At 34.7% G+C, this 13567-nt stretch overlaps 1 protein-coding gene across 1 annotated transcript; it reads left to right on the top strand.

The window, feature by feature from the left end:
* Positions 1-3143: 3143 nt before the first annotated feature.
* Positions 3144-13294, top strand: LOC123552071 (BTB/POZ domain-containing protein 6-like). Its single transcript, XM_045341459.2, has 2 exons — positions 3144-3363; positions 10424-13294. The coding sequence occupies exons 1-2, from the start codon at positions 3170-3172 to the stop codon at positions 11586-11588; spliced, it is 1359 nt and encodes a 452-aa protein (XP_045197394.2). The 5' UTR covers positions 3144-3169; the 3' UTR covers positions 11589-13294.
* Positions 13295-13567: the final 273 nt, after the last annotated feature.

Here is a 13567-nt window from a genome sequence, read left to right as displayed (position 1 = left end):
GAATTGTGAGGATATGGCCGCCGTGAGAAAAATATTGAAAAATGTAGAGACCAGTGCCACATTGTAGACTGAAGTAAGTTATCGTTATTTCCCATGTATCTCTTTCCGGACATGCGACTAGAATAAGTTATGACGTAATAGTTATGGCAGCTAAAGAGTAAATAAGAAAGGCAGAAAATGTATGACTGCTGAATAATTACAGGTGACAACGTCCTTGAAAACTATATATTTACTGAAGGTTATGTTCATTCTATTCATTCTAGCAGATAAAACACTTTTATGACATAGAAGATCGAATTTATTATGCTTAAAATGAAAAAAAAAATATCCATAAAAGTAAGGAAATGACTAAATAACGATATTACGTGAGCAAATATTTGCTTAGTGGTGCAGTATATTCGATTAAAATAACAAAGTCTTTCGTTTCTTGCATACCAGATGGGGATTTCCGGTATTTTCACCGGTGCTGGAAAAATCCACCCCGGGATGTAAGATGACTTTCGTGCTTTAAATGACGTATTACGAACTACACATATTTGGAAGATTGATGTTGTAATTTATATTTTATTAAAAAAAAAAAAAAAACGGAATAAATATCCTTGGCAGTTCCTCTTTGTTCCTGATGGTATATTTCTCGATTCAAAACACGTTATTTCATCAATAAATCATAACGTTACGCTGCAACTGATAAAACAAAACCGGAACTAAACATTGTTATTTGTCTTTTAAACGCCATGACGTCTTTCCTGTACGGACGTTGGTTTCTCGCGCTTCGTTTATATACGCTGCTATAAGAAATAGTTCTAAAATGAAAGCCGTTCGATTAACTTTATTTTTATCATTATTTCTTGATATCGGTATGCAAGAAAAAGATTCTGTCACTGGTTATAGGTGCATATAGGAATATCCGGCTCTCGGGTAACTGTTTAGGCGGTAACTCGGTAGGAACCTCGTTATCGCCTAAACAGTTACCTTCGAGGCCGGAAATTCCCATCTGCACCTATAACCAGTGGAAGAATCTTATAAGCTACTAGAAAGAGAAGGACAATGGTTTAGGAACATTTTGATACTCGTTGGGTTCTTATATACCTTAAATTGACCAAGATTAGATGCCACAATGGATTTTCGTGTTTAGAGATCAATTTCTTACCCCACCCACTTATGATTAAACTCAAGCCTTGTATCTGCTAGATATGACCATAGACAGATAAAATATCGAGAGCACAGTGTCTTACCTTTCATTTGGTACAATTTGACTTTTTCACTGACTACAACGTACCAAGAAATAATTTGTATAACTTTAATATATGTCCATTTTTTTGCGAAATTTGGTCATTTTTTTTTACATACGTATTAATAATCATAAATATGCAAATTAGTTAATTTAAATAATGTAATTGAAAAGGGAAGGGCCATGCTTTAGAAACATTTTGATACTGTTTGGGTTCTTATATACCTAAAATTGACCAAGATATATAGTTCTCATTGGTTATAACACTGAATTCTATGGCGGCCATTTTGAATTCAAGATGGCCGCCAAAATATTGACATGAAAATTTGAGGATGATACTTTTTTGAAGTAGAAGGTTCATAGAACAAAATAAACACACTTTCAAAAAGTTCCAGGATTTAAATGTTGACCCCTAGTTTTAACCATTGAAAATCCACTAAAAACGTTATAATGCTTTTGAACCGTGAATAAAGTCAGCAGTTTTGGTATACACTTGCAATATAAAACTACACTGCAATTAATGTTGAAGTTGGAATTTACGTTTATTGAACAGAGATAATAATGGATGAGGAAAACCAATATAGCAAAACAGTTAAGACGGCTGCAAGAAAATTTCAACGTAAAAGAGGCAGAAAGAATAAACAGAGCACAAACCTATTAGACGTAGTTAAACAATCTCGTGAAGCCGCCGGATTGCCGTTATTTCCGGTTACAGCAGACACATTCCAACCTGATTCTGATGATAATATAAAGCAAGAAGAAAAGCCCCCTTCAGTCAAAAATGAAAGCCCCTTGCAACAAGAAATACCCTACCCATCACACGATGATGAGCCCGACCATATCCAAGGTACGCCACATTATGCACCAAACCAACCAGACCAAGAATATGTTCAGCCCAAATGGAATGCACCAAACCAATCAGACCAAGAATATGTTCAGACCAAATGGAATGCACCAAACCAACCAGACCAAGAATATGTTCAGCCCAAATGGAATGCACCAAACCAACCGGACCAAGAATATGTTCAGCCCAAATGGAATGCGCTAAACCAGCCAGACCAAGAATATGTTCAGCCCAAATGGAATGCGACAAACCAACCAAACCAAGAATATGTTCAGCCCGAATACATGAATGAACATACCAGTAACGAGGTAAAAAGGTTTCTTTGTTGTACAAAGGAGAGTTCACGGTACAATGTAAAAAGCTATATTCAAAGAAATTTGCAGTTAAAAATGCGCTTTAAAAAGTTTAAAGTAAAATGAAGTTTAGGTGTTTAAGCAGTAATCAAGAATGTGCTTTAAAACAATCTATAGTGAATTTCAGGTGTTTAAATTCTAGTTAAGAATAAACTTTAAAAAAGTTTCAAGTAATTTGTAATTGTTTAAATAGTTGTCAAAATGCGCTGTAAAAAGTCTCAAGTAAATTTTAAGTGTTCAAGTTGAACGTGAAACAGCGGTTTTTGACAAGATTTTTCGATCCGGGTTTCCTGCTGGCAATAAAAGCTAAAATGGTCAAGCACTTACTAAAACTGTTAAACTTTTCTGTAGACGTCTTGCATCTAGTTCAGTTTTTCTTTCTTCGTATCCGTTCTTGCAAGTTTCTTAGGACTGTACATATAACGGATGAATAATTTTCAAAAAAGTTAAACAACAATAACTTAAAAAAAAGAGTTAAACAACCTCTGCGCACTGATATTTTGTTAACACCCTATTGAATCTTTGTCCTTGTTCCTAGTATGTTCTGCATTGGACTTTTTCTAATAAAACGTATATAACAATTTACTAGAACACATTAATATTGCTGAGTTTGTAAAACTAAGTACAGAACACGGACGTTTTACCACTAATGTAATAATGATATATGATATGATAAACCGTTATTTGCTGTTCCAGGCGTCATGGCAAGATAATAAATCTCTCATCGAATGTAATTCATACATGCTGGAGAAATTGATCGGATGTGACGTCACGCTAATCGTTGGTAAGAACCAAGAAGCAATACAGGCACATTCATACGTTCTCAGTTCGCGCAGCGCAAAGTTTGCAGATATTCTAGCGGCCGAGAAACAACTTGAAAGGAAACTGGCTGTCATCCCTGATGTTAAACTGGACACTTTCAAGCTTCTGCTGAGGTATGGTATATGATGCACTCGGGAGATAATTATCTACCGAGTTTAATGTAATACTAAGTATATATTACAATCAAACTCAATTGGAATTCTCGAAACGTCCAGACTGTTCAGGTTCATTTAAATTTAATCATACCGGCATTGTTACCTAAACCATTTTTTTTCAGTTCGGTAGAAAATAATGTGTTTGCCTGAATATTACTTTTAAAATGGCTAATGTTTGCCGCACGAGGCAATCTTAATTCTCGACTGCGAAACTAGTTCTTACAACTTTGATTAATCGCGATCAACACCCATTCCAGATGGAATCAACCTCGAGTTTAGATTTTGTAGTTGTGATGTAAAATTAGAAATGCAATAAATAGTTTTAAACAAATGCAAACTCATTACAAATTGCTGTGCCTCGTAGAAAAATGATAGGATTTGTGATTTTACAAAAAAAAAAAAAAAAAAAAAAAAAAAAAAAAAAAATTTCTGAGTCTCTGGATGCCCAGGACAAACCTATATTATAATTATGGTCCAGTATACCCGAGCACACCTCACTCAAATGATTATATTTTTACTTCGAATCTACCGATTTTTATAATTTGTATAGCATTGTGTTTCCAATAAATTTCTCTATAATATGCGAAAAACCGCATCTAAAAATAACATGCGGTTACGGAACTACATACGGAGTAACATTACATATTGAACGCCCCTCGTATGTGTGTTTTAGCTTATTCTACCAAATTTAGTAATAGTAAGGCCTCACCATATTAAAAAGTTGTTCACGGGATTTGCCGCTCGTTTTTTTTCAGAAACACATTTTTTTTTAGTTGTTTGCTTGCAATCGCCCCATTGAACACCCCCCCCCCCCCCCCAAAAAAAAAACAAAAGCAAAAAAAAAAAAAACAAGTAGACCTTGAGCTGACAATTGACCCTGTTCCCCCTCCCCCAGGGGGAATTTTCAACACTATGATTTTCTTAAACCTTATGGTAGTTGGCATTCACAGACAAAAGTTTGCAAGTTTCCGTTGGGGCTTTAATGAGTTATGGGGATTTAAAGTACGTTACCATGAAAATTTTCATTTAATTTACCATTTATGTTAATTTAATATTATAAACATGCCAATTGTACAATTAATCGTAATAAACAAGACATTTACATATGTTTATGTATCTAAAATTGAAATTATCAAATGCTCATATCATTTTAGGTGAACAGATGTTATGTATTATCCGTAATTTACGTTACTCTTTTTGAAATTACTAGAAAATAAAAATATATCAACAAATATGATGAATTTTTAAGTTGTAAAATAATGATAATGGCCAATACATAGTTCAATAATTAAATTTATATATAACAAAACTGCCCCCAGAGCTAACTTATTCAATACGTCACGTATAATACGTTACCTTTCCGAAATATGACTATATCTGTTAAAGAAAAAATATTTAAAATTTTGGTATTACGTATATTGTTAGGATTTTAAAAAAATTATACATTGGACTATAAATAAACATCAACAGACATGAACAACATTACCAAATAAATGTATATAGATTTTTTAATTCATTAGACAATATTATTTAAAAGTATATTAAGAATATATAGCTCTTTGAATTTACCAGTATGACTGCATACCATAATTATCATTAGTATAAATAAATAACATGAACTCCGCAATGTGAAGCAATATTAGTCCTAAGGTATGACCTCTGACGACTAAGTGTGACCTTGAGCTTGAAGTGAAAATGGTATTCACTATACCAGGGTCGACACTCTTATTAGGGGCGGAAGAGGTTTCTAACGCTAAAAGGCAGATGGCCTTAGATTTTGGTTGTTGATGATAAATACAACTGCATTCAATAGAGTCTGGTTGAGAGGAGATACTCCTTGTTAACGATTGGTCCTCCTAGCCATGTGATGTCGATCCTCCTCGCTGATTTGCTGTTTCTCCTGTGACCTCTGACAGTGACCTTGGTAACCATTAACAGCATTCCCACTACACTCCCCAAGCCCTGTTCTATAAAGTGGGTCACAAGGGCTTGGGAGGCCACAAATGGCTTCCTTGCAGAATAAGACATAACAGGGATACCCTGCATGATAATTAACATGGAGGTTTTGCTAATAACGATTATACATGTAATGTGAAGCAGACCACAAGTACTTCCTTCTTAAAACAGACGAGATTCCCCAATGGACGGTTAATTACTATATTGAAGCAGTTATTCCACACATATCTTATAATAACAAAACTTAAGGTCAAGGGATACCCTGACCCAAGATCATAAACTTCCGGAATGCCTAGGTAAACATACCAAATTATTAAGGCCCTGGGATACCCAGAGCAAGGACTATAATACTGACACTAATGTATGCCAGGTGATACACACTGCATTAGTTCATAAACTCCTTGGTTGCACGGAGAAATGTACCAAATTATTACCATGCTGGAATACCCAGGAATGGGACTATCATATTCATACTAATGTGTACTATGGGATACCCATTCTGACCTAGATTTCTAAACCACAGTCAAGATACCTAGCAAAACATACACATCTGAGAAACTTGGGTTTTCTTGAAAGTTTGGCGGATGGATGGACATAGTTTCTGCATCTTTCACAAGGATAAACCTGGGATGCCCAGGAAGCTGAGAAGACTTCAAACAGATGGACACAGTTTCTGTGTCTATTGCCGGACTGGGCTTTGCCTCTGCTGACACATATCTACAAGAGGATCCAAAGTAAATGATCCAAGACCCGGAGTCCCTTTCCTAAGGCCTCTAGCCCAAAGATCTCTATTGCTTAAACCAGACAGGTCCCGCGACAGGTCCCGAAATACCAATTCCCATCTGGAAGGGACTCATGTTTCAACCCAATTACAAAGGATGTTGTGGTTAAATAAAGGCTGCACAGCCATATCTACCATCAGTTTTAGAGATTGCAGTCTCGCACTGTAGATAAGTTGATCTTGCCGCCACTTAACCAAATCCACACGTCCACTTACTAAGTAAGGGTTAGCAAGCCGAAACCAGACCCATAAGTGAGACTCTGGCACAATGTGTCCCTGCTGGTCTATCCATCAGAACAGGAGACCTGAACACATCCCATAGACCAAGCCCCTCCAAGTCGATGTTTCCGTAATTGTGTAAAGCCATAGTGTCAGGAGCAAGGTCCATACGGTAATTGTTGTCATAACCCAACCCTTTCTCCCGAAATGTGCACAGTAAGGATAGTGTAAACTACCAGTCTCGGAATGAAAGAATTAGTAAAATGGACGTAAAGGACACAAATCCCCAAACAACGACACTGCAGTTTGCGACGCAGGACAAGTATTGCTCAACATATTTGTTCCATAGTTGCTGTCATGGAGATGGACTTGATGTACATGCACTTAGGTTAAATGCAGGAAGATGGAACCCTGTTAGAGAAGGTGGTACCGAATACAATGACACAGTTTCTAGTGGTGGCAACCACCAGGCCTGTATGCCCTCATGACCTAGACAAAACAATGATAGATTAACTGTTGGTACCCAACATTATTTAAAGGCAACTGCCCAGTGTGATTGAAAGGAAATACTCTAGCGAGCTTCTGATGTTGAATGGGGTTGCTAGTATGAGGTCCACAAACCTTTGGAAGGAAGTGGCCTCCGAACTTCACACAAGTGGCTTGACTTTTAGTAACAATATTCCCCAATATTGTTATTTGTCTCCGACCTTAGGTTCTCTAGAAACCGGTTGAGGTTCAATTGACTGGAAATCAAATACGGCCTCTGTCTGGCATAAACTTGTCAAGGGGTAACGGCCTTCACCCATAAAATTTAGTTAAAGTCCCATATTTGCCATCAAAAGAGTTATTTTTGTAAGAACTTGCCTTCAGACTGGGCAGTCTGATGTACCATTTTGCACTTTACTTTACCTACTAGAGTTACATTAATTTTACTTACAGAATATCCTATTTTGAGGAAGATTGAACTACCATCAATATATACAGACAGTATCAAAGAAAGTCACAGTATTCCAGCCATGACCTTTACTGGATACTGGCTCCATAGAAGCTATATATACATATATATGGACCATGTAGATTAGGTTCTAGTTTCATAGTTTGATTGTTAAATGTATGTGTTTAGAATTGAAAGCAAAATATTTAAAACAAAGAAATCATTTAAGTTTGCTATTTTTCAAAGATAAAGTGTATGTTCACAATACAGAATACATGAAAATGTATAGAATATATGTTACGTAACGTAAATTGTAACGTAGATAGTTTTTTAAATACATGGGTTTAAAGTTAAAATGCAAAGCTATGTTTAAAACATATTTTGATTGAATTGTAAATATGCTTTTTCTAAGTGCTACAGTATATTTAAGGTAACAGAACACAAGAGATATATTTAGTGTGTTCGGTAACGTAAATTGTAACATAATTTGATATATTAATACATGTGTTTTAAGTTAAACCTTCAGTTTGAAATGCAAAACTATACTGTTGAGAGCAGAATTATAATGTATTTTTTTTCAAATGATAAAAAAAGTATGTTTGAAAAAAACTGAAGACATACAACATAATTTGTATGTTTGGTAACGTAAAATGTAATGTAGAATTCAATGTAACACATCTTACAAGTTAGAGGTTTGTTGATAAATAAGTATATAGTTGTATTACATGTAACTAAAGAATGTCAATATAAAATTGATAGAACATTTTTATGAAAATCATGTTTGGAATTAGGTATGATTGAAAAATAGCATATTTTGGAAGAATGACGTTACATTTTAAGAATCGCGAAAAGTATGCTTTCCCTTAACTTATACTAGCAATCTATACATCATTTTTTTTGCTGAACTTTGAACTTTTTAATAGTAACTTCAATTTTTAATTACCTGGTCATCTAAATTTGCAGTAAAAACTTTATGCCAAAAATGTTTGATTTTTTAGGGTAACGTATCTTTTTCCGATATTTTTCTTCTTAAACATCACATTTTAGACATTGAAATTTAATCAAATTGCAGCATCTAGTATACACCTTGAAATAAAATATGCAAACTTGAAATGATTTATTAACATAATGGTACCATTTGTCTGTAAAAATTGATGAAAAACTTACTGGTTTTGAGGGTAACGTATTTTAAGGCGTTGTTACGGAGAAAAGCCCCACTCGCCAGTTGCAAACTTTATGCCAAAATGTTCGCCACACATTGGAGTTTCAAAAAAATATGGTCCGCAAAATTCCTCCTGGGGGTGGGGGAGCAAAACCCCTTCTGGCTCATAGTCTAAAGCCAAAATTTGTTGGTGGGCTACTTTCTACGGACGTAACAGTGTACAAATGCTTCCCCAGATTGTTCTAAAATGGACTTAATCACAATAAATACATTTCGTCTATAATATATCATGATACTTATACTTAGTTGCATTAATGTTATTTCCCCTGATACAATTACGCCATTTTCTTTGAATGTTTACCAAATTTAGTTGCTACAAAATCGGATTTATTTCATTGAAAATTAGATGAAAACACACACTATTTTATTTGATAACATCAGTCTACATTATTTTGGTAAGGGTAAATGCGTATAGATGTATGTCACTTTTCGGTTTTCTGCTTTTCCTGTCCAAATGATCAGCATTTTTATACGAATGTGGGTGGGGTAAGGAATTTATATTTATATGAGTTGTGTAGAGTTCAATTAAATCTTCAAATTTTCCAATCCTCGAGTATAGTAACGTTATTGCACGTCAATTTCCATTACAGACCTTAGTTGAGACTTCGTTTCAACAAATTTAGTCCGTTAAGAAAGTTCATAGAATAAGAGCTGTCCGTAACATGCTCGACTTTTCTCAGTGCTTGATATTGAATTACAGCTTTGTCAGTAAAAGGGACATAAAAGCCAATAACTTTGAAAGTAACAGAGATATTGGACAGTATACAAAACTTGAATAAAAAAAAATCTAAGTTAAAAAGGGGCGTAACTCTGTCAAAATTCGAAACAGAAGTATATGGATTGTTTACCCTGGTGTAGACTTTGATAGTAACTAATTATTTTAAGTTTCAAGTCAAAAGTTTTAATAGTAATAGAGATATATTTGACTTTATAAAAAACTTCGAAAACTGGAATGGTCGAGCTAAAAATGCTACATTTCATAGCAGTAAACATTCAAGTCACATATCTATTTCATGATTATGGTTTAAGGTCATGCATTGTTGCATGTTACATATTTTCAAATGCATGCATTATTTGATTACACTATACTGTATGCCAGTGTTATTACCATTTTTTACGAGTTCGCTTTGTTGTGCGCCTGCAGGTCAAAACGTACCCAAACCAAAATGTACCCATGTTTTCTCAATTCCTGGTAAATTATTTTTAATGTAAAAGGGCTGTACATTCTATTTTAAGGTTTTTTACTAGTTAATCGAGAGACAAAACAAGACAAATATATTTCTTCGCTCTTTGCTCGCTCCTGATTTTCTCAGAAACAAACAAATAATTAAATTATTTTTTCGCGCGCCGCCTCATTTTTTTAAAAAAAAAAAAAAAAAAAAAAAAAAAAAAAAAAAAAAACAATGAACAACTATTCAATTTGGCGTGGCCTAATAAGTTAGTTTGCATTAATTGTTTTCCTCATTGTATCATACATAACCTTTATTACTTTATAGAACATGTACATTAATTTAATGGAACAAATTTGGGTCAATACTTAATGTTTTTACTTTATCATAGTTGCTTGACTCGGATATGTTCAGGGTCTCCATGGCCGAGTTGTTAAGTTCTCTGACTTTCCCCTCTCCGATAATACGGAGGGCTAGTAGTTTACTCAGGTGTCTGCCTTTGATGAAATAACTCCCGGAAGGGCATCTGGGGTCTTACTTCACCATGAATAGCTTGAAAGTAGCCATATGACGTATTACTGTGTCGATGTGACGTTAAACGAAACAAAAACAAAACAAATATGTTCCATTTAGTATTTTAATGAAATATGTCCTTTTTCGTAATCAAAAATGTGATGGTTTCAACTGCTGAACGCAGCGTTACAGTACCCTAAGGTTTCATCATATTTTTATTTTAGATATTTGTATACTGATGACATAGAGCTATCAGTAGACAGGGCAACAGCTCTTATTCCAGTTACGTCTACATACGGACCCACGACTCTGAAGACGTCCTGTTTCAGCTTTTTATTGTCTGCAATGAACGCCGATAACGTCTGCGTCACATTGGAGCATGCGCACACATACTGTGAAAGAAGCGTGTACGATCGTTGCATGCAGTTCATTTTCGTAAATGCAGTAGATGTTTTGAAGTCTCCGAAATTTGAAGAGTTATGTCGAGAGTGTGTAGAAGACATTGTAAAATCTGACGATCTGAATGCGAAGGAATTTCTCATCTTTGAAGCACTCACACTGTGGGCCAGTCGTAAATGTTCGCAAAAACGTCTTCAGCCAACGGATGTAAACAAACGAAAGGCTCTTGGTAAGTTAATATTTCATATACGGTTCGCTACCATGGATGTGCTTGAATTTACCCAGAAAATTTCACACAGTGAGATTTTAAATCGGGAAGAAAAAATATCATTATTTCAGTTCTTCCACGGTGAAACGCACACATTACCTTCTCAGTTCAATAAAAGAAACAGACATGAATATGTCGTCAATCAGGATCTTATCACGAGGGCATTAGGCAAAGGTAAAACAAAGGAATATTTGCCAGATATTCTACCGCAATCTGGCTTCCCGGTGATACCCTACACACACACAGAAAACTATGAAGCATACCATCCGATAACAAGGGTGATACGGTTTCAAGGAGTTGAGAAAAACTGTCAAATGGGAGGTCCAGATGCCATTGGATTTCGCGTGTCCATGCCAATCATTTTACGGGGAGTTCAAATGTTTGGCCCATCCACTGGCCAAGACTCGTACCACGTCGATGTAGTTGTTTACGATTGCCACGAGGATGTTGTGCGCCACGAGAAGAAGACAATTATTTCAGGGAAGTCAATACAAGTCTATAATATTATTTTGTCGTCACCAGTGCAAGTACCTGCGGGTCGGACTTTCACAGTACAGTTAACAATTCGAGGAAAACCAACATATCGTGGAATAAATGGACTTGACTTTGTAGTAAAGGACGGTGTCAGTTTTCAGTTCTTTAAGAGCGATAGAAGTTGGAATGGTACGGATACCACAATCGGACAGATCCCTACCATTCTGTTCAGTAAAATGGGAAACTAAGTTTCAGCATGAAACTACTGGTTGGGAAGACTAATACATATTAAGGTGTAGCGCTTTCCACCTTGCCAGTACATAGCCCATTTTCAATCAACATGTGCTCATGTTATATTGCAATTATATTCTCTCAAGAGTGTACATGCATTTTCACTGTTGAATTAATCAAGTACTATATGTAAATAATAATTCATTTAGTTTGTCTCACTTACATATAAGTCTAATAAAATCAGATCTTCGTTAAAAAAACTCTCAACATTTCTTGATTAATAAATACATTTTGAAATTTTAACAGTGTATGGATGCATATGTGCATCACATTAAATTAAAGGCTATATCTCTAACAAAAAAGACACTGTTTCATGCTAGGGATAATTCAAATGTAATGAAAGTTTTAGCATGGTGTGTTATTATATTTCTGATATAGCAATAGATATTATATTTTTAAAGACTAAAATACCGAAATGTTAAATCTTAAAGTTTATAATATTTGAACCACTGGCATACAATATGTGAGACAACATAAGAACTTACCGTTATAGAAAAAAAGACATTGGATCGCTTTCGGTTACTATAGAAATAAATGGGTTCATTTCCCGCATCTGGTAATGGGTACACACAAATGATAGCAGTTAATATTTATGTATTTTGCACATGTATGACACTGATTAGTTTTGCTATCTAATGTACCAAAATATGTGTCTGTCTGTCTGTCTGTTTGTCTGTCTGTCTGTGTTGGAAAGAAAACAATAAATAAATACATAACCCAGAAATTTTGAAGTAGTTATTCAGTCAAATTATTATTATTGAAGATTTTAACCCCAAAGTATATACGTTTACTATCATACTATGGGTTATTGAAGAAAACTTAGGATGCGATAGTACGTCAAAACATTTAACATGTTTAACCGATATTCAAATCTCAACATTACCTGTTATTCCAGCTTACTTTTAGTATTTTTATTCCTTGACAGAAAATATCCTAAACAAGTTGTTGTTAAAGCACTGAATGGGATAATGTGTGTAACTCAAAGTAATGCTTTTATAAAAACTATGAGAGACTACAATAATGTTATACCATTTGTTATAGAGTACAATCCGTCATTACCTAATATAGGTAACATAATAAATAAGTACACGGATTTGTTACATCTATCTAATTACCCTGCTGTTCAAGAACTGTATAAATGTAAGCCATTTATGGCATTCAGACGTGCTAGAAATCTTAAAGATACATTAGTTAAATCAAAATATTTGTCTACTAATATACTGAGTACATCTAGAAACGCAACACTTGGTCTACAGTCAGTATTTTTTAACCTGACAATTGACAAGAAAACGGCACTAACTTGATTTTTCATTTTGGTTTTGATTTTGCATGATGGTCAGGTTTCTACACGATTTTGCAAAACTACTACACAAACTTCAAATATACATGTACAAGGAAAGCATGAAAAAAATCTAGGGAAGAAACGTTGCGTTTCTAGATGTACTGAGCATACATATCCACATTTCAGGTCTAGTAACCATTTCAGTAGTGCTGGCCATAGTTTTTTAGTTTTATGCCTTTCGACTGTGTTGAACCTTTTGGATGCACAAATTAAGTACTGCGTATCCACAGGGTCTCAATTGTTTTATCACAACCTACCTATATGCAAAGTTTAAAGCCAAAACTTTGTACGGTTATTACGTTATTGAACACTAAATACGATGGACGGAGAGATAGTCAGAAGCAGCTGCCATTGCACAGTAATGGGTGTATAGAAAATCATATGTGATGATATCATTAAAAAAACAACAAAAAACAAAAGGTGCTATTAAAAAGAATTTTATGACAGATATATTATTAATTTTTTATCAAGCTCACCTCAGAAGTCATGCATTGCAATCTATGAGAAATATAAGTTTTTAACAGCATGAAACATTGCTTTAGTATATAAGGTAACATAAACTAAATTGCATTTTTTCATTCATATTGTTGTTTT

Source organism: Mercenaria mercenaria, chromosome 4, assembly GCF_021730395.1.
Source record: "Mercenaria mercenaria strain notata chromosome 4, MADL_Memer_1, whole genome shotgun sequence".
Classification (NCBI taxonomy): Eukaryota; Metazoa; Mollusca; class Bivalvia; order Venerida; family Veneridae; genus Mercenaria; species Mercenaria mercenaria.
This window is presented reverse-complemented; position numbering and strand designations above follow the sequence as displayed.

Bases quoted from the DNA above. Each gene is read 5' to 3' on its own strand.
- LOC123552071 (XM_045341459.2), top strand. From the start codon at position 3,170: ATGCTGGAGAAATTGATCGGATGTGACGTCACGCTAATCGTTGGTAAG. The intron at 3,364-10,423 runs GTATGGTATATG...TTTTTATTTTAG, and splicing joins ACTTTCAAGCTTCTGCTGAG to ATATTTGTATACTGATGACA.